The sequence below is a fragment of the Apus apus genome, chromosome Z, assembly GCF_020740795.1.
Source record: "Apus apus isolate bApuApu2 chromosome Z, bApuApu2.pri.cur, whole genome shotgun sequence".
NCBI classification, from domain to species: Eukaryota; Metazoa; Chordata; class Aves; order Apodiformes; family Apodidae; genus Apus; species Apus apus.
Genome location: NC_067312.1, coordinates 48,456,016 through 48,480,440, shown reverse-complemented (window position 1 = coordinate 48,480,440; position 24,425 = coordinate 48,456,016). Strand labels below are relative to the sequence as shown.

Genomic DNA, 24,425 nt, shown 5'->3' with positions numbered 1-24,425 from the left:
CCTGTGCTAGGAAGTTGAGATTTCTGGAGCTAGAGATGTGATGAATGCTGAAGGTTTAAGAAGTCAAAGTAAACTAGAAAATAAGTGGTTTTAGTGTTCTCTTCTAAGAGGTGGTTGTTCCTGTGCTGTTAGTCTACCTATTTGCTGTCTGAAGAGCCTGTTGAACCAGTTAGCTGATACTGTCAGTCACAGGCTTATAAAGGAAACTGTTCTGTAGACTTTAGGGAATCTTCCTCTTGGGTAGAGAGAGTTATAAATTACTGCCTTGTGAAGAAATGCAGGAGAGTATAATTGCCAGCTGATCAGTTAGCATGTGTTGAATGTGCTAAGGCAACCTTCTGCCACACAAATGAATGTCCTAGAAAGATAGTGAACTTTCAGTGTTGTGGATGATTTGTAAGCTCTAATATGCAATACATTTTGAAGAATTCTGCTTCCAATAAAGTTGATACTGTTCCAGTTAGCAAACATACTTGGAGTTTCTTCTAGTAAGTGGCAAAATATTTCTGGTTACTTTGCAAAAAAAAAAAAAAAAAAAAGAAAAAAGCTTATCAAATCAGAAGAGACCCGTGAACAAATAAAATTATGTAAGTGAGGTTAGTCTTCTGAGCTGTAAGAACTCCCAACAAACACGAATTAACTACGTCCTAGTCTGATGATTTTGTGTGAATTTTCTTACTACTTGAAACAAGCCACCTTGCTAAAGATAGTATGGAAAACTACTTTGTATCAAACTGTAACTGCCCATAAATACCAGTATATCCTGTGAAGTGAGACTTAGTTCTTCATCTTACATTTCCTACTGTGTATATCTTAAATTTTTAAAAAGTTTTAAAATGCTAAAAAAAATTTTCCTAAGCTTCTATCAATCATTAATTTCACAGTGTGATTCACAGGCAGGTCTTGGAAAGCTTATTTGCATGTTTGCCAGGATTATCAGGAAACTTTGTATATGGAAGGTGAGGTCTTTCCGTTTTAGATGATGGAACCCTTTTCTGTCTAGCCTAGTTCTATTATTAAAATACTGATTACAAAAGTAGTGTGACATGATATATCTTTGTATGACTTGTCTTTGTTGTTTAGTGTTTGTTGTTGTTTTTTTTCTTAAGTTTCCTGAACTCGAAATCGTTTTCACTTGGCATGCGTTGCCTTAGCAAGCTGCAACGGCAGACAGATAGCTAGCTGTAACTTGGAAAGTGTCACTGCCTTCAAGCCTGAAAATGTGTGTTCTACAAAATGGAAGTAGAGATCAGTAGTAATGTTTAATAAGCTTGTTATGGTCCTGTTCCATTCAGAATGCCAGAGAAGGGAGTGGAACAATTGAGGAAAGCAATTGAGGATTGCTGCTGGGAATAAATTGCAAAGATGATCAGACTTTCTGGAGCTGGTAGAAAAGAAGAAGAGATGAAGGCAAATACAGTGAATGTCTAAGCAGCAGCATTGGTGATAACTACAACAAATCTTTGAAATATTGTGTCACTTTATAAATTTGACAGGGCAATAAAGCCATTTATTTCTCTTTATGTGGTGTAGACTTCAATGCTGTCATCTGGAGTGACAGTCCTGATAATGATTAAATGTAGCCTGTTATAGAGAAGCCACCATAATTACTTTAGGAAGTTAAGCGAAGCAGCGGATATGGGTTGGATTTACAGAAATACACAGGCCTTCTGTATACTGCATTGTATTGTTTTACAGAAAGACCATGACTTGCAAAAGTTGTGGAAAGCCTGTAGTATTCTCAACAGTAGGAGAGGTGGAGAAGGGACTGATCAGAAACCTTTGATTTTATGCATTGGTCAGCATTGTGGTAAGGAACTCTAGGTGTCCTTTACTTCCTGTGACTGGCTGTGAAAGTGAATTATTTCTGAAGTATATGAAAGAAATGGCCAATTTGCCATGTTCCTGCACTCTTCCCAGCATTGATTGCATCTGTTTATCTGACTGGTAGATGATCAGAAAGCTTTCCCTTGCTGCACGTGTTGACCCTTCTTTTTGCTGCTGGCAGAAAAGTGCATCTCTTGTATTTTCACAGTTGAATAATTGGCTGCACTGTTTGGACTTCCCTTGCTTATTTCAGCAATGTATGAAGCTTTAAGTCAGTACTAGAAACAAGCATGATGGAGATTGTAGACTAACATAAATGCTTTTACCTGATGTTTTTGCTTGATATTCTGATTTCTGTGTAATAAGTGTAGTGTACTCTTCAACTTCTGTGATTTCTCTTTGCTCTTCCTGTGTTTCTGGAAGAAGAAGGTATTAGAGAACTTGAGCAAACCTTCCTTCTCTGTCGATAAAAAGGGATGTGCTCAGTGTGTCTTACCTGGAAAGCAGTTCGCTGGAATGTATTATGCTTCCATTTTTGCAGTAAGCAGAAAGCATCTGCTTACACCAAAGACTTTCACCATTCTTTGCAGACTTTAAAGCTGATTATAATGGCAATTTCAATGGGTTGAATTAAGCAGTCTGTGTACCATGAAAGACTGTTAAGTAAAGACTTAAGACTTTGCCAGCAAGCTTTAGTTTACTGTATAAATTCATACCTTCTGTAGGAGGTAAAAAAGATTAATTGAAAGCTATGACTTTAGCTTCTCTCTTTCAAGAAATAAAGTGGGAGTTAAAACAGAAATTCCCCAAATTGCAAAATTACTTGCCTGTACTGGTTCTTTGAAGTAGAAGTTTAAGAGATGATGCTGGTAAAAATGTGTGTATCTAGCAAGAGATACCATAGACATAAACCCATACATATGTAGATACAAACTTACGTAGTACACAGGAATTCCCAGATCAACGAGAGTACCTGAATGGTAAAGGAAACTGTTACTAGAACTTGTCGTGCTGTGAAAAACTAGTAGATAAAGCAAGCTTTTCACTTCTGTTTGCAGTAATCTTCTCTTTGGGTAGTAAGCTCCTGTTTTATCAGCAATAATCTTTACAGAATTACAGTTACTAAAGCATGGTAAGGTATCTAGATACAAGTTAGAAACATGTCTGTTTTTTTTTTTTCATTTTAGAAGAGTTCAGAGAGAGTATGTATCAAAACCGAAGTTTTTTTTTTTTTCTAACTGGTTGGCAAATACTTGTTCCACATATTTTAGATTCAATTCCACCATTCTGAGAGTTTCAAAATTGAAGCTGATGCAAGTTTTTCACACTCCTCAAGGCACAGTGAAGTTTTGTGAGACAGGCAGTGTGTACACCAGATGTATCCAGATGTGAGCCCTCAAGTAATTTGTTTGTTGTTTTTTTTTAAGTTAAATTCCATTTAATAGTTTTTTACTGGTGATCTACAAGGAGCTTCTGGTAAATACATCGTTGTGTTGTCCCTTGAAACAGTTGCATTTTGAAGAATGGTCACATTGCACAATGGAGTATTAGACCCCTGGATAACCACTGATGCCTCCTGTTTGTAAAGGATTCCAAGAACTTGTTTGTGCTCCTAAGACATGTGACTTGTGGCTCTCAATTAAGGACTTTCAATGTGGTTCATAGGGTTGTGGAAGTTGGTAGATGATCAGTGTTTTTGATACCTTTGCTTTGAGGAAAGTTTATAGTAGTGCCAGCAGGTAATGGGCTGCAGAACTGGAAATACAATGCATGTCTTTGGGTTGTTAGCTCTTATAATTCCATTGAGTTTATGCTTTGTAATAGCTGAGGACAGAAGATAACACTTGAGAGCCTGAATTGTATACTCTTTGTTCTCTTTGCAGTTTACTGATGGTGATAACTTAGATAAATCTTCCTTATGCATCTAAATCAAATTAAATACCTAAGCATACTTCAAAAACAAAACTAAAAATATTTAAACAGCATTTGCCTAAATAAACTTACTTGTGAACATGCAATTTTAAGATTTTCGCATTTAGTGTCTGCACATTTTGAGTGGGCTCTTCATGTTCAAATACTGGCCTTCCTTCGACTTCTGGTTTATATTAAAACAAAAAACTTAAAATCCAGGTGGTACATTGCAGTCAAAGACCCTGCAGTCTTTTAGTGGCTTGAACTTTAATTTGCTCATTTCGGTACTCATGCCTGCTGTTCTTAAAACAGGAAATTCTTTAGGTAGCTTAACCTATGTGCTTGAAACCAGTGGCAATAAATTACCTGCTTTCAGTTCCATTGTTAATATGGACCTTACACATGAATCTAAATACTGGATCAGTTCTTTTACAATGTATCTTGTGCAGCTTTCCGTTTTAGGATTCCTGCTAGTGTGTTGTAGTAGTTAGCATACTTTGTTGTACACTGTATGATCCCCTCAGTGGAAAAACCTTGTGAAAATGACACAGTGAAAACAAGGGTTTTTTTTAAAGGAAACTTACTTTTAAGAGGTTGTGTTGATTTTTTTCCCCACTGTTTTATTTGTTTCACACTTAAAACCTTGTTTTAAGGGCTAAGCTAGTGAAGTTTAAATTTAAGGCTACTGAATAGAACTAATGACAGTGATGGGATACTTGCTTTTAATCTGTTTCTGTTATCTGTCTCTTTAAGCCTGTCTTCTCTGTAAAGCATTCTCCAGTTTAATTGCATAGCTATTTATTGGGTGTGTGTGAAAAATTAATAGGTAAAAACAAATGTGAAAATCATGTCCTTTATTACTTTAATTAAGCTATGTTGCTTTTATGGCACATTAGCTTGTGAATAAATACTGCATTCAGGCATAATCTATCATATTGCATCTATCATATTTAGGGAGTAGCTGGGGACAGTGTTTGTAAAAAAGAACAGACATTTTACTTCAGTGTATCAAACTTGCATACCAGATCAGATTTGACATGCACTGCTGTGTAAATGCAACTGTGTGACTCAATAGCTAGGGGTGAGAGGGGTTTCTTGACTATGTGTCCTGGAAGGTGCTCTTTTTAGTCTTCACCTCAGTTTGTCAGCATGCATAAAACTAATTTTTCACGTGGAGCACCTATCCTGAGATGATGCTACCCATTTTTAGTATATACTGTTGCATTGTTGACAGCTATCTTTGTCATCCCTTCTGCGATTTGTTTGGGTAATAGAGAAATAGTCTCATTCCAACTCATGATCTCAACAGTACTGAAGAGATCATAATTATTGCTTTTTCCAGCATGCTTGTTTATATTTTCACACTCCTATGATGATTCACAGCTTTGTACAGTCTTATGTATTGCTGTCTTAATTTACCTTTGGGTTTTTGTTTTGTTTTGGTTTTTTTTTTTACTTTGAAAAAGTACAGTAGGTTTAAGGTTCCTTATTCAGGAAAACCTGTACACACATAAGGCTGTTTTCATTTTATTGACTGCTTTTTTTGTTGTTTGTTTTGGTAAGCAATATATAAAAATTGCTTGGAGCTAGAAAATAAAAGAAGGCTTATGTCACACATTCCTAGAAAAGGGACTTAAAAAAGCAGGAATTCCATTTTGACTAATGGAGTTAAATGCCTAAAAGAGCACAAATGGTCTTCAACAATTCAAGTTAGCAAATACTGTATATCTGTATACATTATACTAACAATGCCTGTTCTTACGCTTAACTTGCATTGCCTTGTTTTTTCCATCTACACTTCCTATTCTAGTTTTGATAGTGTTGATAGTATCTCTTGGCATTTGGTTTCTTGGAAGCCCATTCATCAGTGAAGAAGGTAAGGAAAAAAACAAACCAACAAGTTAGACGAAAAAATTATAGTTGGTTAGAAGAGAGGTCAGCACTACAAGACCAAAGCAAAGTTAAGACATAGTGTGACACGGTGGGCTAGTGTAAATTTGACTAGTACAGGTGAATAGTTAGCTGAGAACGAAGTCTTATATACTGACTGTTTTTTCTGATTATGTTTAAGGTATGTATGACTTTTCTACCAGAAGAGTTGAACGAAGAAGGTGGGCTCCAGCTCTGGATTGTTCTGCAGAGAAACTATCTTGACTATGTTCAGAAAGGGTGAGGGAAAGACAGGAAGGTCCTGATTTATGCTAGCTGCCTGAAAATAGTGGAGATTTTCTCTTACTTTCCAGTTTTAATCAGGATTATTTTGGGAGAAGGAGAAAAGAGGATACAGATACAAAGCATAAGCTTGGTTAAGCTGCACTCAAACCACCTCTCTTATTGCACCCTGATTGTTCACGGCCTGGTGGGTATGGTGTCCTGTTCACCTTTGCCTATTGCTGAACTGTTTCAAATAAAAGCATTTTAAGAAAAGGTAATGACCCTGACTTTTACATTAAAAGAAAGTGGCAAGAAATAAAGTACTTTGCCTTTTATTTTCTGTAAGGGGATCTCTGGAGAGTGGAGGACCAGGACTGCTGTTCCTGAGATAATATTTAGGTAATAACATAAGACAGCAGGTGGCCCATATTTGTGACAGTATTACAATTCTTGTTTGAGGAAATAATGTTTCTTACATCCTACCCCGAGAGATACGATACTAGAATCTCAGTAATTAGTAGTGCCAGTTCAGGTGATTGATTTTATGGAAGTCTGTGGTGCTACTTTGCACTAATGGGCATTACTAGTTGCAGGAAAAGTGAGTCAAATTATGCATCCTAGGTAGGCTACATCAGATAATACTTAAAGTTCTTAAGCTGAAGAAGGAATTGCTTATAGTCAGTGCCTCAAAAAATGCAGGAAAAATTAATGAACACAGTAGGCCAAGGTGGAAAATAAAGTGACCAAGTGTTTTCTGACTAACTCTCAGCTGTTATCTCCCTGAATTTATCTTTTAATATCTTTATTATCAAGCTTAGGTTTACTTTTTTTTCATGTAAGTAAAGTGCCTTGCTATCAGACAGGGTTGCTTGTCTTTTTTTAATGCAGCAATTATATATAAAAAAGTTAGTACAGTGAAATGCTCTCACATTTGGTTTCCAGTGGTAGCTTCCATTGATTATTTCTAGAAAATATACAAGCTTGCTTCTTAAATTGTATTTTCTTTTCCATTTCATTTCTGAAATTGCTGATTCAAGTTAAAATAAGAGATGACTAGTCTTCAACTCTGGAAAGCTTGTAGACATCTCAAGCTGATGATGGTTGATTTTGCCTTGTTTTGGGTGGTTGTTAGGGTATCCATTTCAGCAGATTAAGAAAATGTCATCTGACCTGTTAGAAATCTGTATCCTTTTATTCTGAACTTCAAAAACACAAACAATTACGTTTTTAAAACTCTGGCAAACAAGCTCCCTAAAATTCTGGTGATTCTAGTAGATCTTGCAGTGTAATAGGAGTTCTGCATGCTGTTGCTCTTTCTCTTAGTCTTGTCAGCAATACGATGCTTTGTGGGAAAGGGGAGAAGCCATTATATCACATAGCATTTGAAGCACTTGGAAAAATGACTTGCAGTATATAATGATTCAGTGTGGAATGTGTGAGTACCAAAATTGAAAATTACTAAAAACACTTTTCTGTTTGAAAACTACTTATTTCTAAATTCTGTGTTGATTTGCACTGCTTTATACTTCAATATCTGGACAGCAGTGTTAAGAAACACCGCCTGCTCGCTCCTGCTTGTTTTTACCACTTCATCAGCCTGTTAGAATGTTTATGAAAACAGAAGCAGTTTTAAAAAGTTTAATCTTTTCCCTCTATGGGTGGTAATGACACCACAGAGGATTGGAGGGGCAGCAATAACAAATGTTGGGAAAAGTTATTCTTGTAGAACCCTCACCAACAGGTGAATGTATTGGTGAGGGCTGAAAGTGTTTTCAAAGTGCCATAACTCATACTATCACTTGTATCATTGTTGGATTTGTATGAAAATTTCTGAAACTCAGAGCAAAGGTAGGAGCAGTTACAGGGAAACTTTTAAGTTCATTGTTCCTGACTTCCACCTTTACTGTAAGGAGTTGATGTATTTTCTTTAATGCATATTTAAATGTGTGCACCTGTTCTTAAATAATTCCATCTTTACTCTTAAGGTTAGCATCTAACATACTAGGATTTAATCTGAATTACTGCTGATGTGGAAGTGTGTTGTAGGTAATCCTGTGAAAAGGATTAGATTTATGTTCATTTTTAATAGCCTTGGCTAATTTTAAGGCTTGGTCAATGTGTTTGGGCTAGAGAGAAAGGAAGGCTTCTTTCTGTTATAGTTTTTTTAATCCCTTAGTGCGGTGGTCTCAAGAAGTCTTGTTTCTGCACTTCTAGCAATAAAAAATACACCTCCAATGTATGTATAATCATTTATAAATTATATACATGCTATTGTACCAACACCTACATTATAAAACATGCAAGAACTAGACATTTTTAAAGGATGAGATCAAGTTTAAATAATTTAAAAAATATTTTACTTTGTTATTGGAATAAAATCTCTTGGCACTCACATATAAAACTATTATAAATATTCTTCCTTATTAAAAATTTAGTTTAATACTTTGTGACAGAGTGCTTTGAAGGTATGGTTCTAAGTTCTTTTTGTGTGGGTACTTTGTTTTAATGGCTAGCGTAGTTGAAAAAGACACCTCACAAAGATATGTGGGTCGCAATGGAAGACATTTGGACTGTGCTTACTAAATCATTATACTGGTTTTTTCAATCCCATCCATGAATTATGCAAATATTTTCTTAATATTTGGCTAGTAGATTTCCATATTCCCTAATGTTGATCACTTCTTCAACATTAATCAGAAGATTTATTTTTTTAACAAATGGGTTCAAAACCCACTGAAGCTTTTTGGAAAAATTTTAAACAGATTAGAAATCTCTGTCTAAGCCTTCTAAGTGTACAGATATGATAGCTTGTATAGGTGACATGCTTTGGTTTTGGCAATAAAATCAAATAATGATGTAAACCTTTCCAAGCATCTCTTTTCAGAATGCCATCTCCATAGCATGAGTTTCTTTTGAAAAGCAGTTGTGTGTTTATTTTTTCTAAAATATCTGCTAGATAGCATACTACCTGTGACCACTTGTTTTCAAATAAAAGGGCAGTGAATTTGCAACACTTTTTTTGTTTGTTGGTTTGGTTTTGTGGTTGTTTTTTTTAATATAAAAAACAACCCTGTTTTTCAAAGTCAACATTGCCTTTAGCAGTGAACCTCTTCTGATACAAAAGATTTTTATGGTCAATCCCCATCTTGTTACAAAGCATTGTAAAAATTTTACTATTTAACAGTCTTTTTTTTTCATAAAATAAACCACATTGATGACATCCTTTTACACTTCATACGCTTCTGGCTCCAAATTCTTTGCTGCAATAGCTTGTATGTGATTGGTGCTGTAGATGAATTTCACATGTGCTATATTATCACCCTAACTAGAATCCAGTTGGATTTTTTTTTCATAAAACTTTTTTTTTTTATGAAAGAAGTTGTTGAATGTTGAAGACATGTTTTCTTTGGTACATCCTTCCTTTTGTGGTTCACAAAAAAGCAATTCTTCATGATTTTGTAATTTAAACAGAATTTAGCAAGTACTGCAAGTTGGGACGTGTTAGAAGCATCTGTACTTTCATCTAACCATACAGCAATCCTCCAGTGCACAATTCGTTCTAATACTTGTTTCTTCACCAGTGTTTTCTTTGTGTCTTTCAACCATATTTGCTAACAAATAAATTCACTTTAGTTTGTCTTTATTGTTTTCTGTGCATTATTTTAGCCATTTTTACAGGGGCGAGAGGTAAATTCTCCCATAACGTGACGTTTTTTGTCCCTTGCTCTTAGGTAAAGGAACCTCAAACAAAGGCTTCTAAACATGTGTCATTAAATTTAGTGAAATCGGGATATCAGTATCACAATAGTTGAAGCATTGCTGCGAAAACCAAAAGTTTGTCACTTTTTCTGGATGGTTAGTCTTCAGATGTCTTGCTGATTTCACACTATCATTAGTTAGTATCTCAAGGCACATTATACACATTGGACAAGGTTAATTGTTAACAATAGTAGCTGTAAATATATATTTCAAATAGTCTTGCTAATTCCAGTTTTGTTAGTCCAGCTTCTTGTTATGTGATAAAATTGTCATTGGCTTTTATCTCACAAAGTGGCTGACAAAGGGCTTGTACTGAGAGAAGTGTCAATTCTGCCATTTTCCTGTTGTTTGCTTGCACTCACTGTATTAGTCTTCTCTTCAGTCCCCTGTTCCCTTGCAGGAATTTTTAAAACCACTTCTCCATTTTGTGAAGACTTAGTTTTATGGATCGTATTACTTCATTTTAACAAATCCACCTAACCAGGCAGAGGCAAACTTCTGTGTGTTGCAGTGCACAGAGAGAGTATGAAGTGTTGTGGAGCACACATTTCCCCTGGGTCATGTCACCTACCATAATGTGATATAAGACCCTCAGGCATTTGGACTGAGTAATATTGCCAGTATCAACCCATAAATTTAATGTTTGCAAAGCTGAATTTGTGGTTTGGGGTTTTGGGTTTTTTTCCTGGACTGTTGGTTTGTTGTGGGTTTGATTTTGTGAGGTTTGTTTGTTTGTTCTGTTAGATTAAAAATAATCAGAAGTTCCAATATTTTCTTCACATACCCCTAGAGTAGTCTTGTGCACCTACTGGCTGTATGTGCTTCTCTTTGGAGACTGCTGCCTTTGTGTGCCAGTAGTTTTGTCTTAACATTGAAGTCTGCTGAGGGTGTGAGAGGAGGGAACTACTTTCATTAGCAGTTTAGGGCAAATACTTCAGCTACAAGATTGGCTCCTTAGAGTATGCTAAAGCCTTTACTTAAATCCTGGTATTCCATACATCAGCTAGCAGAAATAAGGGTTGTCTTTCTTACCAGGGAGAGTGGCTTTTGGTGATACCTTTCTCAGTTAAGTCCTGAGGTATCCAGGGTGACTGGGTCCTGCTCATGAGATAATCGGAAGCAGTGACTCATTGTTAGATTTTGTCTATGGTAGCACTACATGTGGGGTTAGTAAGTAAAGCCAAGTACATAAAACGTCCAAGTGATTTTACATCTATGGAGGCAAAAGGCTAGTAAAGGTTGGTCACTGAATGTTGACTTGATATGGTGTAGCAAACTGCTAGTATCAATGCTGAGTAGAAGTTGAAACTGAAAACTACTGCTACAGTAGTTTTTCATTTTCAGTACCCCGTTTTTTATTCTGGACACTGCTTAAAAGACATGGCTAGAAAATGTCATAGACACATTTTACTTTTCCATTTTTTGTGAGGGGAAAGTTAGTTCTTTATTCTACTCTTTATGTAATACTTCCTTTGTTCTAGCAAGTATTTGCATATTTTTGGTGGTTTTCTTGATTTTTAGAAAAAGTTAGGTAGGTCTGTGTTTTTATTTTCTTGCTACTGCTTTCTTATGAGTATTGTTTAAGAGCAAGTAAGGTGCTCTTTTATGTCAGAAGTTGATCATAGTCTGGCAAGTTGTTAGTCTGGTCTAATGCTGGTCTAAAACTGTTTCCTATGAGAGATTAATAAAACTAAGAGAACCCAGTTAATAAAATCTATTATTTCTTTTTGTCTGCCTTGTTAGATACTTACCTTTAGAGATAATTAAGAAATAAGTCTCAGGCTGAGAATTTCTGTTCAATTTCTGTTTTAACAGGTAATTAGTCCATTTAGGCAACTGAGGGGGTTTTTGTGGTGTTGATAGAAAAAGGCAATGACTTTTATAAAGGGAATGGCTGAACTGTTTCTCATTCTTCAGCCTTCTCATCATGACACCTGTGTTAGTAAAAAATTACTTGGAATTAGCTAGTAGTAAGTTTTTGTTTTTGTTGTGTTTTTTTTTTAAATCAGTATCATGGTTTTAAAATATGATGTATTAGTGTTACACATGGTGAAGATTATAATTAGATATGTAAGATAATTTTTTAATTTTTTTTTTTAGTACAGGAAAAGCAAGTACACAGTCTGCACCCAGAAGTGTGTAATATTTTGATCTCGGCATAAACATGTTCTCTTTCGGATCTTTGATTACAGTGACTATAGTGATAAAAAGAAAAGGATCATTTTTCTTTCTGAATTTGAAATATTTTTTTATGCTGAAAGCTGAGCACATAACATATGACTCTACCTGCATGGTGTTTGTTTTGCCTCAGGTTCCCTGTCACTGTTGCTGTTAGTTCAAATCCTTTTATGTTTATCAGTGAAAAGTCCTTTCATCTATGGACTTGCAGCTATTGGGGGTTTATGGGTATTACATGCGATGCAGTGGTGCTCAGTAGTGTCTTAAAAGATCTGCAGTGTGTGTTTATTGCAAATACTTATGCAGAACTTCCATATTACCACATTTCCTGTCTCATTTGCAAACAGGAGCTTTAGGTTTTTGGGTTATAGTACTGCCTTTGTAGAGTTGTGCCTTCAAGTCAAGGTTCTGCTGAAGCTCAGGTTGAAACATTGTAGGAAAGGACATGGTGAAATAGACATGCTTTGATAATCCTCAGAGCCTATCAGTTCTTTGGTCTGTGGCCAGTGAACAAGAATTCAGGAGAAATGAAGTCACATCTGTTAATCTTAACTATTTCTTTGTATGCTCTGTAGTTGCATCAAGACCTCTGGGAGTATGTGCTGCACATGAGGAAGTAGACAGGCAGAAACTTCAGTGTAGTTTCACACATCTGTATTAGTTTGGATTATTATTTTGAAAGAAGCTTTGCCAAACATAGACTAGTCTTATGTGCTTTAACTTCTTTAGTGCTTTTTACTAGTTAATTCCGAACTCTTTTTAAGCATGTGCAAATACTGCCATAGGATCTGAAGATTTGATAAATGCTTTATCAAGTCCTTTCTGTTTCCCTGGTTTTAAAATTACTTGCTGCTGCTCAGTTTGTCTTTTCCTATCTCCTTGTGTTGATTTAACACTCTGGGATAAGAAAGTGTAGGAAGATGTTTTTGACTCTGTGGCATTCAAATTTTATTTTTCTGATTTTCGTTGTTCTATGTACCAATTAGCTGTTAGTCTACTAGTGATCTTTCTTTTTTCTTCATACGTGGTATCATTAGGGCAACTCTAAATCAGTTGTGGTAGATTTTATTTGTTCTTTCATCTTGTTTCTTGTAATTTCCTTTATCTCCCCATCCCTCTTACTTCTACCTGCAGGTTTGTTTTGTAGTCTTGCATTTACTGATAATGTGGTTGAATAATGACTTCAAGATTTTCGCTCTTGTCAGACGTTACTGTTAGTTGATAGACAGTTGGGCTGTTAGTTTGCTGTTCTCAGGCCAGTTTATTGTGACAAACAGGGTTTATGAGACAGTTCTTGCTTTGCTGGTTCTGCTCATAAGCCTAATGGGAATTAGTTCCCAGAATCTTAGCTTTGTTGAGTACTAGTTGGAAAGATAAGGAGTCTGTGTGTTTTGTTTGAATATTGAATATTGTATGATCCACATCTGTTGATAAGTTGGCATTACTCAGCAGAAATTAGATGATGACTAACTGAAAAATATTTTGAATTAGTTGGGTTTTTTACATCCAACCCCAGCATTATCTACTAGACTGTTTTCTTTTTCCTCTGTTAGTGCCTTTGTTTTTGAGCTTACCACTGAATTCCTGTGTTGAAGAGGTACTTTGTTTTTATTGCCTCTGACTAAGTGCAGTTGAACCTATTGTTAGCACTATATTAGTGTATATGAAATATTTTACTGCTGTATGGAGAGCTAACTTAATTACTATTCTCACAGTGTCATGTTTTTCATCCCTTTTAGATTTGGTAACCCATGTCACTGCTCTATTTGAGCAAGCCTTGTGCTGCATGAAGTATTTTAATCCCTTCTCCTCCTGCAAACTAATGTAGGATTTAGACATTTTTGCATTTTTGTCGCTGGACTTGTCTGGCTGATATTTGCTTGTGTCTCAGGGTTTCTCTGTGCTGAATTTTCTTCTATTTTTCTTCATTTATAGTTAGTGCTTCCACATTCTCCCTGACATATACTTACGGTATTTTGCTATGTTGAGAAATGCTGTTGTTTTATAATGGTCTGATTTACCCAGCATTAAAGGTAAGATAATATTTGCGTACAAGAATACTATTACAAGAAAAATACTTCAGAAGATCGTCATGGAGTGCCATTAATTTCTGCTAAACAGCTCAGACTCTGGTCATATTCTGTGCAGGTGCCCTGCTTTATTTGGCAAGTGAGGTTATAGGACTCCGCCTGAAGTAAGCTTTTGGTAGCAGAAATGGGAAGTTTGAGAGCAGCCTTGTTGCTTCCCAGTTTTCCTCTTGGTGTGTGCAAGGAAAACCAGCAACAGTGTGTTTCGTTATACCTCCCGCTTCAGAAAAAAGAACCTTTACCACCCTCTTTCTATTTCTTTCAAAGTTCACAGGTGCAGATGACTGATTGAAGCACAGTCTACAAGAGTTTGTTTATGGATGGCTTTATTTCTTCTTTACTAGTACAATTTTGTTGGTGTTAGCAAAAGCAGAACGAGGAGCAATTTTGTTTTGGTTTTAAAATTATGTCAGTTAAGTAAGTTCTAGGACAGAGCATGATCAATCTGCCCTTTCCCCAACCACACATCCAGCCAACTCTCATCCAGATGAATTGTGCTGACAGAAATCACTAGGTTTTTATACCAGCTTTTGGTCTTACATTTTCAATTCTGCCTTCATGCTTACTCTGTTTTAAGCATTTGCAAATGATGTGTACATAGTTTGAAATTACATTGCTCTGCGGTGGTATGATTCCCAAGTTTTTTCATTACATCTTTGAAATATAGTAGTATTAATCTTTACAAGCAATTTTATTAAAGACTTTGTGGAATAGACTTAACTGTTAAGAGGTCTGTATGTATGTATATATATGGTGTTTGATGGAGCTATACAAGTGTTTCAAAGATGGTGGGGTGGAAAGTTTGCATGGGTTTGCATTTCTGCCACTTCTATTTCCTTTGCTCAGCTCCTACATATGAATTTGACTGTTCTTGCTTTATCTTGTGTTTTTAGGCTTCACAAAGTGTATTTGATTAAATTCTGAATTCTCATTTCTGGTTTATATTTAACTTTTGAAGTCTCATTTTAATTAATAAACTGCATCCATTTATGTGCTACCCATTTGTCAGTTTAACAGTTGATTTGTAGGTGAAGCTAAGGTGACTTTTTCATTTAATCCTGTTACCTTGACCATTGTGTGATAGCCTACTAACTTATCATTGCAGCCAGTCAGATGATGATTCGGGGTCAGCATCAGGTTCTGGATCTGGTTCAAGCTCTGGAAGCAGTAGTGATGGAAGCAGCAGCCAGTCAGGCAGCAGTGACTCTGACTCTGGTTCAGAGTCAGGCACTCAGTCAGAATCTGAGTCTGACACATCTAGAGAGAAGAAACAAGTTCAAGCTAAACCACCAAAAGTTGGTGGATCTGAGGTAAATAGGACATATAAATGAACTCTTTGTGGGGGGAAAATATTTTTTAAATCTCTGCTGTTAGTTTCAAAAGCAGTTTTCATTTAAAAAATAAAGAGGTAATGTAGAGTTTTTTATTACATTTTAACTTGATTATGTTGGTGAATGCATGTGCATGACCTAAGTTTCTCATGGGTAGTACCTGAATTGAGAATTTTAAAATTCTCATATTTATAAGTATTTTGAGTTAAATGCTTACCTAAATTTCATCATGCAGAAGCACTCACTAGTTTACTGAACTTCTGGAAGACAAAGGCACACGTAATATTCTTATTTCTGGAATTCTGTGTTTTACATTGTTCCTCTAAAACTTAGTTTCCTTGTATAAATAAATGGTTGTATAAAAATTTCAAACTTATATACAGTTGTCTTTATTTATAAGTCGTCAAAATTCAGGAGAAAGGGATGTTTAGAAATCTCTTAAATCTGGAGGGCCAAAATCACCTGCACTCTCCTTTGTTATAGGGACTTAACTGGGGTGGTAGAACATATGTATGAAAGGCAGTCATACATTAGTTACTACAAGAACTGAAGACTATTAAGGTTTCTGTTACATTTTTGTTCATGTATTTCAGTATTACTGTAAGAAACAGTAAGTGGTCTGAAAATATTTACCTGGGTCAGTTTAAAAACATACTTCATAAATTGTTTCTATAGTGAATTTAAAAAAATTTGTTAGATTGAGGACCACTAACAGTAGTGATGTTAGTCATAAAAAATCAATACATGGCGAACTGGAGACGTTCACTGTCTTTAACTGACTCTCACATCTCTGTTCCTCTTCAGTTTTGGAGGTCTAGTCCAAGTATACTTACTGTTCAAAGATCAGCAGTGCTCAAGAAGCAACAGCAACAACAAAAGGCAGCCTCATCCGACAGTGGTTCAGAAGAGGTGAATAATTTAGATTTTTAAAATGTGAACATGCCTATCTCATTGTCTCATGTGTTAGCATAAAAGTAGATAGAGCCAAGTTGTATTCTCTAAGAGTGCGTAAAAGTCTTATTTTAGTCAGTAGAAGCGATGTTAAAATAACTGACATCGTTATAAAGAAAAGTGAAAATATGTTGAGTTACTTGTTTTAAGTGAGTTGTGCCAGAATTGGAGCAGCCTGGATTATGTGGTATTTTTAGATACTCTCTGATGCATGGATGAAATTTTCAAGCTACGGAATTCTGACTTCCATTGCATTTTTTACTTCCTGAGTTTCATGAAGACACTTAAAAATGCTAAAATTTTTTTTTCAACCTGTTTCTGTATAAAAGTAGCTGCTGTGGGTTTCAAAACTACTGTATGGAGTGGAAAACTACTGCAAATTTTTTGATAGGTACTACAAATAATTATTTTTCTTACATATTTCTTACATATTTTCTTACATCCTAAGTATTATAAAACCAAAATCTTGGGCTAAAGAAATACTGACTTTTTGCAGTAGGAACATATTTTAAAAACATCAGTGACTGTGAAATGGAGTTTATTTATAAATTAGACTTTTTCTCCTTCATAACAAAAGCTGTGCAGTGTAGTCACACTCCTTTGATTTGATTTGGTTTTGTCTGGTTTAGCAGCTTATTGTTAAAACATTAATTTACAGCTGTTGTAAGTAAAAGTACTCCTTTCTGAAATATATTTTTCAGGATAAAACTTCAATCTCAATCTAAACTTAATGAGATTAAGTTTAGGAAAACCTAGTTTTAAGAGGATTCTTGTCTTTGATCACAGAGGAAGAAGAACCATGATATTCTCAAAGTTTTCTTAAACTGGTGTTGAAATGTTGAAGAATATAGAATGTGAGAAAGTTCCTGGGGCTAGAAGCTTTTATTAGGATTTTGATAGATTCATTGCCTTGATTAATTTGGGGCAGCTTAAACCATGACTGTTTTTATGTAGGCACAGTGGTTATTTTTTAAGGCAGATTGTTTTGGTTTTTTTTGTGACGTTCTCTAAAGTCTTGCTGCCACAGAGTATTCATAGATGGAAAAATACAAAAACAATAGTCGTCCTTATCTCATTCTGCATTAAGAGGTATGGTTCAGGGAATGAAGAGAGTAAAATGTGAATAATGTGCCTCCACTTGGAAAGTAGGCTCTGATTTATCGTTTTAATGTTAGAAGTACTTCATTCTCTTTGTGATAATAATTTTTTTTTTTTCCTTCTTCACCTGCAGGAATCATCAAGTGGTGAAGATTCTGCAGATGACTCATTGAGTAAAACCAAGAAGAAAAAACATAAAGAGTAAGATACTTTCCTAAGTAATATAATATTTTTTGTGGCGTAGTGACATACGCTCATAATTCATGCTTCATTTCTCTAAGCTTGGCTTAAGTTCCCTTTTTGTCTTGATCTTGCATTTCCAATTTTGATAAATATTTTGGAATATTTGAAATAAACTCTTAAAGGAATATCTATATTGTATTAATTTCTGAGCAAAAGAGCCTAGAATATGGTTCAAAAACATTCATCAGTGCTTTTTTTTAATACTTTGTTGCAGTTTGTTTTTCAGTTGAAGGCCTTTCCTAATAATTCTTGTAAAAGTGGGAAGCTACTTAAGTAGGTTGCCTCACAACAAATTTCTTAGATTCCCTTAGCTAATGTCAAAGTCTTTTTGTTTGTTTCTTTTTGGTTTTGTCTTTTTCCCTCTGACAGGTTTAAAAGTTACAGTTCTGACAATAATTAATTTTACTGACTAACAAAGAATTTTAACTGAAAATAAGCTCCTAAGTAATAGATCAGAAAGTTTATGAAAAGGACTATATGTTGTTACATGATTTTATGAATGATGTGTAGAAATTGAACTGTTCTATCACTCCTTGTTTCCTGATTCATTAATAACTTCGGTGTTCAGGGTTGCCAGTACAATGTCTTAAAGAAATGGTAGTTGGCGAAAAAAAAAAAAAACAACTAATGGTGTAAAATGGTACTTGCCTAGCAATGAGCTGTTATTCACAGTCTTTTGTTAGTTAACAATTTGATTGTATATAATAGTATACACTGTTACAGGAAAGATATTTAAGTTTAGGAACCCTGTACCAAATCACTTCATATATCCAGCACTTGGATTTTTGTTGTATGGCTCTTCTGGACAAGTATGTTTGCAATTGTTATCTGACATTCAGATCAGAGACTTCTCAATTTATAACTTTTACATGATCAAGCCTTAGAGGGTGATATTTTGTCTCTTTTTTATGTTTTTATATATTTTTACAATTCATGGTTGTAATTCTTCCAGTGGGCCATGGGGAGCATAGCCATTAGACAATATGGGGCTCTCCAGAATAGCGTATGGCAGGACTTTAGGATCCGAGCATGTAAAAGTTCTGATAAGCATGCATCTCTCCAGTTAGGTATGTTAAGTACTTTGGTTCGTTAATGTCAGGTAAACTCATTTCTTCATGCTGAAGTTTGTGTAGAAATCCCAATTTTCTGTTTTATTTTTGATTTTAAATCTACCTCTTCTTAACAGAAAACTTAGTCCATTGGGCATTTTTTATTAATTGATGATAATTTTCTGTCTCCTCAACTGAAAACTCTTAAGAGATTTTTATTTCTGTGAAGAATGTTGAAATTACAGTAGATACCCTCAATACCTGATATATAATAATAGAATATAATATATAATGCTATATATATACACTAATATATACTATATATACTATAATAATATAAGATATTGTGTAATATAATAATGCCTGATGAACACCTGATATAAAAAAAACCCTAACAATGTAAGTTACTCATTTGTCTTTCAATGTGTACAGTGAAGACTGGCAAATGTCAGCATCAGAGTCAGTATCAGGAACTGGTTCTGATTCTGAGTCAGAGGAAGATGGGGAGAAAAGCAGTTGTGAGGAGAGTGAATCTGACTATGAGCCAAAAAACAAGGTCAAAAGCCGGAAACCTCCAAGCAGGTAAGAAGCCATGCATTTGGATATTCGGGTACTACTCTTAAGCAATTGAGTATTTACTACTACTCTACATGGGGAAAAAACCCCACATTTATAAAGCTACATAAGATGTTAATATACTAATTCTTTGTAGTGAGTATCTTTTGCTGTCTGCTGTAACTGAAAGTGGAGTAACAGAGCATTCGTGAAATATATTTAGAAAGCAATATAGAAGATTTATAGTTGTCCCTGTTGGAAAATTATTTTTGTGTCATATCTTACTGTCTTAAAGAATTAAGCCAAAAAGTGGGAAAAAGAGTGCAGGACTGAAAAAAAGGCAACTTGATTCTTCAGAGGATGAGGATGAAGAAGATGATGATGATTATGATAAGAGAGGATCTCGTCGGCAGGCAACTGTCAATGTTAGCTACAAAGAAGCTGAAGAAACCAAGACAGATTCTGATGATTTGCTGGAAATTTGTGGAGAAGATGTCCCACAAACTGAAGAAGATGAATTTGAAACTATAGAGAAGTTCATGGATAGTCGAGTTGGCCGAAAAGGAGGTATTATTTTTTTGTCAGTGTTCTTTAGAACTTGGAGTGCATTGTGATACAACTTAAGGAAATGTTCTCAGCTGTAGGTCCGACAAGGTTTATGAACAGCAATAGTTTTAAAGTTACCAAAAAGTCATCTTGTTTTGTTTTCCATATTTGTAAGGATGTTTTGTTTTGAAGTCCTTTCTAAGTGTTGCAAAGTAAAACGTAGAAAAATTGGATATGTGAGTAGAAAATAAAAAACATTTGTAAGATAGCTCTATATTGCATCAATTCATACCATATTGTTGCACTGCTGTTCATACAGTCTAGTGATACTTGATCAGTATAAATTTTATGCAGTGGAGTGGAGAAGGTGGACTAGATAGGATATCTGACTTGTAACCTGAACCCTGAAAGATAGTGTTGGCAAGGCTGAACCACTGAAGTTATTATGTCAGTTACTGCTTTACAAAACGTCTCAAGACAGTGCAATGAGTGTAATGACTACAAAATGCATCTAAATTTTCAGTGGTGCACTTGCATGTGAACTCTTAAAAGTATTTTGTGAATATGAGTAAGCATATCATATTTCCAGCAATAATGGGATACAATATCTAGCAGTTCTGCTTATATATTTGATTCTGCAAGTTAGGATTCTAATTATATAAACAAATACACAAATAAACCCAATCCGTGAGCTCCTTGCACTTAAGAGCTATCTTACTCCATTAGTCATACCCAATCTGTGAAGTTTCTGACCCATCTTAGAACTTGCACTCCTCACCTTTCTTCTCCAAAGCTCTCCTGTATTCTAAGATAACTCCTACAAAGTATAGTGTTACTGCTATAGTGGTCAGACCCTTTGGAACTGAGCTTGTTTTATTCTTCCTGCCCAGATAGAAGTTGCTGCTTGTGCTGACTTTTGCTTGTGCCACTGTCTGTTGACTTTTTTCTGGCCCTTGCAGCTTGCTGTGCTCATTTCCTTACCTCACTAATTGCTTTCTACATTACATTTCTACTGGTTACCTTAGGACAATGACAATGCACACTTAATTAAGGTTTACGATGTGGTTTCTTTCTCAGCCACAGGTGCTGCAACCACCATCTATGCAGTTGAGGCAGATGGTGATCCCAATGCTGAGTTTGAAAAGACGAAGGAGCCGGGAGAAATACAGTATCTTATTAAATGGAAGGGTTGGTCACACATTCATAACACTTGGGAAACTGAGGAAACACTGAAGCAACAAAATGTTAAAGGAATGAAGAAACTGGACAACTATAAGAAAAAGGATCAGGAAACAAAACGATGGTGAATATTTTTATATTTTATATTTATATATACTTAGCCTTTGTAACAGTGTAGATGTTCCTTTGTGGTTTTGAGACCTGTTAACTCTTTGACAGTATAGTTTCAAGTGTCTATGCAACAGGAAGACAGAAACTTTAAAAACTAAAGCGTTCTTAACATGTTCCTGCAAAATAATTTTCTGAACCTGGTATTAGTATGTGTGTGTTATAAATAGAATTTTAACAAGATGGGCAGTGTTTAAAAATAAATAATGAATTGTACTGTTTAGTAATTTTGTTACTTGATTTTTATCAGAGTTCTTCAGGTATTGCTGTAGACATTAATATTTTCTTAGTGCATTTCTTAGCAATTTCAGATTACTTCAAATAATTCAGCTTTCTTGGCTCAAGCCTGAGAATAAAAACCTGAAGAAATCTATACATTTTAGAGGCACCTTTTTGGTGTTCAGTTTCATTATGTTTAATACAGTTAATGAATACTGGTGGGTTTTTTAGCAACTTAATAATAAAGTACATTCTTAAGGGTAAGCCACCCTCAATACTGTTCCATGAAAATACCCTGTAAAATACACTGCTTATTGTTGAGAGCAAGTATTCTCAATTAGCTGCATGACTAGTACCACCTGTAGCTGTAGTAGTTGTTACTCTTGATAAGCATTCTCAGTCAGTAATGATGAGATGCCTAGGCCAGTTGCAAGAATTTTGTAGTAGGGATTTCTAAGTTGTCCCTTCAGACAAGCTCTCTGAGCAAGATTCCTGTGATGCTTATAGTCATATGTTTACTGTTGCTGAATTTTCTTAGTTTTTGAACTATACAGTGTAATAAGTGTTGTAAATTAATGCCCATTACAGGCTGAAAAATGCTTCTCCAGAAGATGTGGAGTATTATAACTGCCAACAGGAGCTGACAGATGATCTACATAAACAGTATCAGATAGTGGAAAGAATAATTGGTATGTTACAAACTTTGAGACAGAAAACAGTGTTGAGAAATCTATATATTCACTGCTTATATGTTGTATTTTTAGTTGAGAAATTTATAATATTAATCTCACTAATTTTTTAATCCCAAACAAAACTTTAGGTAAAGAGAAAATTTGTCATACTGTTTGTGCTATGAAGCTAGATTATGTTTTATTACCTAAAAATTAGTGTATTCATGAAATACAGAAGTAAAGTGCTTATCAGAACTCTCTGATGTATTTCTGCAGCTCATTCAAATCAGAAATCAGCGGCTGGTTATCCAGACTACTATTGCAAATGGCAGGGTCTGCCTTACTCAGAATGTAGCTGGGAAGATGGTGCTCTCATTGCAAAAAAGTTTCAGGCACGCATTGATGAATACTTGAGCAGAAATCAATCCAAGACCACTCCCTTTAAGGATTGCAAGGTGAGTATATAATATGCACTGGATTTATAATCAGTTGTACTGCATCTGGCTGGGGTGGAGTTTATTTTCTTTGTAGCAGCTGATGTGGCCTGTGTTTTAGATTCAGATTACCTAAATCCTGTTTACAACAAAGTAGCATTTTGGGTGTTTTTGAATAGTTCTTCCACAGAGTCAAGGCCTTCTCTTTATCTTGCAGTGTGCCCTCTCTGCCATGAGTAGGCTGGGGGCTGGCAAGAGTTTGGAAGAGAACACATACAGTACAGCTGACCCCAAGTGACTAAATAGATATTCCATGCTATTTATTACCATGCGTAGCAATAAAACTGAGTGGGCTGAGCAGCGGTTCAAAGATGGCCGTTGCTTGGAGACTTGCTAGTTATCAATCTGCTGATGACTTAATGTGTGAGGCCCTTTCTGGCATGTTTGGGTTGTGTGGGGTTTTTTTGTTTCTTTGGGGTTTTTTGTGGTGTTTGGTTTTTTTTTTTTGTTATGGGTTTTTATTTTGGCTGGTTGGGTTTTTTCCTTCACCTAACTCTTCACCTTTTTTCCTTCACCTAACCCCTTTAATAAACTCTTTTTATTTTCAGCCACAAGTTTAGTCTCAATTTTGCCCTTTCACTTCTTTCCCCTGTCCTGCTCGAATTGGGAGTAAGCATGCAACACAGAGTAAAGGTTGTTTAGAATAGTAATACATATGGAAGATATCACTCCTGAGAATAGCTTTTTGTCCCATGCATTCATACTGGCATTCAAGGATGGGCTTGTTAGTATTTTGGTTTATTTTAAAAGTAAACTTTTCAGTGAGTAAATGTCACTTCCTTTGTAAAATTTAGATTAGCAATCAAACTAACACAGCTTGTAAATTGCTTGTTGTTTTTATATGGCCTAGTTTTCATTGAAGGATGAAGATAAAGTAGGTTCCTACTGCCATTTTTTCTACCTTTTGGGAGATGTTTTGGGAACTTCAGTCAGTAGTGGGACTGATGATCAAATTGCTTTTGACAGGTTTTAAAACAGAGGCCAAGGTTTATTGCACTGAAGAAGCAACCATCTTACATTGGAGGACATGAAAGCTTAGAATTAAGAGATTATCAGTTAAATGGATTGAATTGGCTTGCTCATTCATGGTGCAAGTAAGTATGGTCTGAAACGAGTTGTCCTGTTTGTAGATTGAAAGCATTTGTAAAACTTTGAAAATTATTTGTCTGCATTTTTTTGAGGTTTTCATACAGTAAGCTCAAAGTAGAGATCTGAAGGGAGTGGTTTTGCTTTAAGTAGTACCCAATCTGGCTCTTCTCAAAAAACAGCTAAGGTCTGTTTTTGCTTTGCTTTTAATTTTATATATATGTAAGTAATATTTTAAAAAACAAACCTGAAACAGTTAAATGAGAAAACTCAAAGGAAATTAATCTGAAATGTCAACACTAATGTTATCTTTTTTAAATTGAACTCACGATGAATACTTGTAAACTTTTTGTGAATTTAATTGAAGTATTAAGCAGGGAAGACGTGTTGGAAATTGTTTTTATGGAAAAACAATGGTAATAAGCTTTTTCAAAATGTGTAGCTGCAAAATCTTGAAGACTTGTGTGACTGGATTCTGTGCTCCAAAGATAATAATTTATTCTTGTCCAATCCTTCTTGCTCTCTACGTGCTGCCTAACTTTTTTTTTTTTTTTTTTTTAGAGGAAATAGCTGTATTCTTGCAGATGAAATGGGTCTGGGTAAAACAATACAAACAATTTCTTTTCTGAACTACCTATTTCATGAACATCAATTGTATGGGCCTTTCTTGCTCGTTGTGCCACTTTCTACCTTGACATCTTGGCAGAGAGAGATTCAAACTTGGGCTCCTCAAATGAATGCTGTAGTTTACTTAGGTGATGTAACTAGCAGAAACATGGTGAGTATTTATCATTGGAAAGCCTTGTAGATAAACAAGACGTATCTTTATATTCCTGTCCTCTGCTAATCTCCAATATTGTGTTTAGGACTGAGCAAATACTTTGTGTAGCACAATGTGTTTTGGATGTGAATTGAAAGC

At 35.3% G+C, this 24,425-nt stretch overlaps 1 protein-coding gene across 4 annotated transcripts in view; it reads left to right on the top strand.

Moving 5' to 3' along the window:
* Window positions 1-24,425, top strand: part of CHD1 (chromodomain helicase DNA binding protein 1) — a 51,212-nt gene that overhangs the window by 3,106 nt on the left and 23,681 nt on the right. For all 4 annotated transcript variants that reach the window (XM_051643634.1, XM_051643635.1, XM_051643633.1 and 1 more), the window contains exons 3-12: window positions 15,022-15,226; window positions 16,052-16,156; window positions 17,430-17,497; window positions 19,021-19,170; window positions 19,439-19,710; window positions 20,767-20,992; window positions 21,844-21,944; window positions 22,203-22,381; window positions 23,387-23,514; window positions 24,068-24,284. In XM_051643634.1, the coding sequence (XP_051499594.1) occupies window positions 15,022-15,226; window positions 16,052-16,156; window positions 17,430-17,497; window positions 19,021-19,170; window positions 19,439-19,710; window positions 20,767-20,992; window positions 21,844-21,944; window positions 22,203-22,381; window positions 23,387-23,514; window positions 24,068-24,284 (1,651 nt within the window). The remainder of the gene's footprint in view (window positions 1-15,021; window positions 15,227-16,051; window positions 16,157-17,429; window positions 17,498-19,020; window positions 19,171-19,438; window positions 19,711-20,766; window positions 20,993-21,843; window positions 21,945-22,202; window positions 22,382-23,386; window positions 23,515-24,067; window positions 24,285-24,425) is intronic.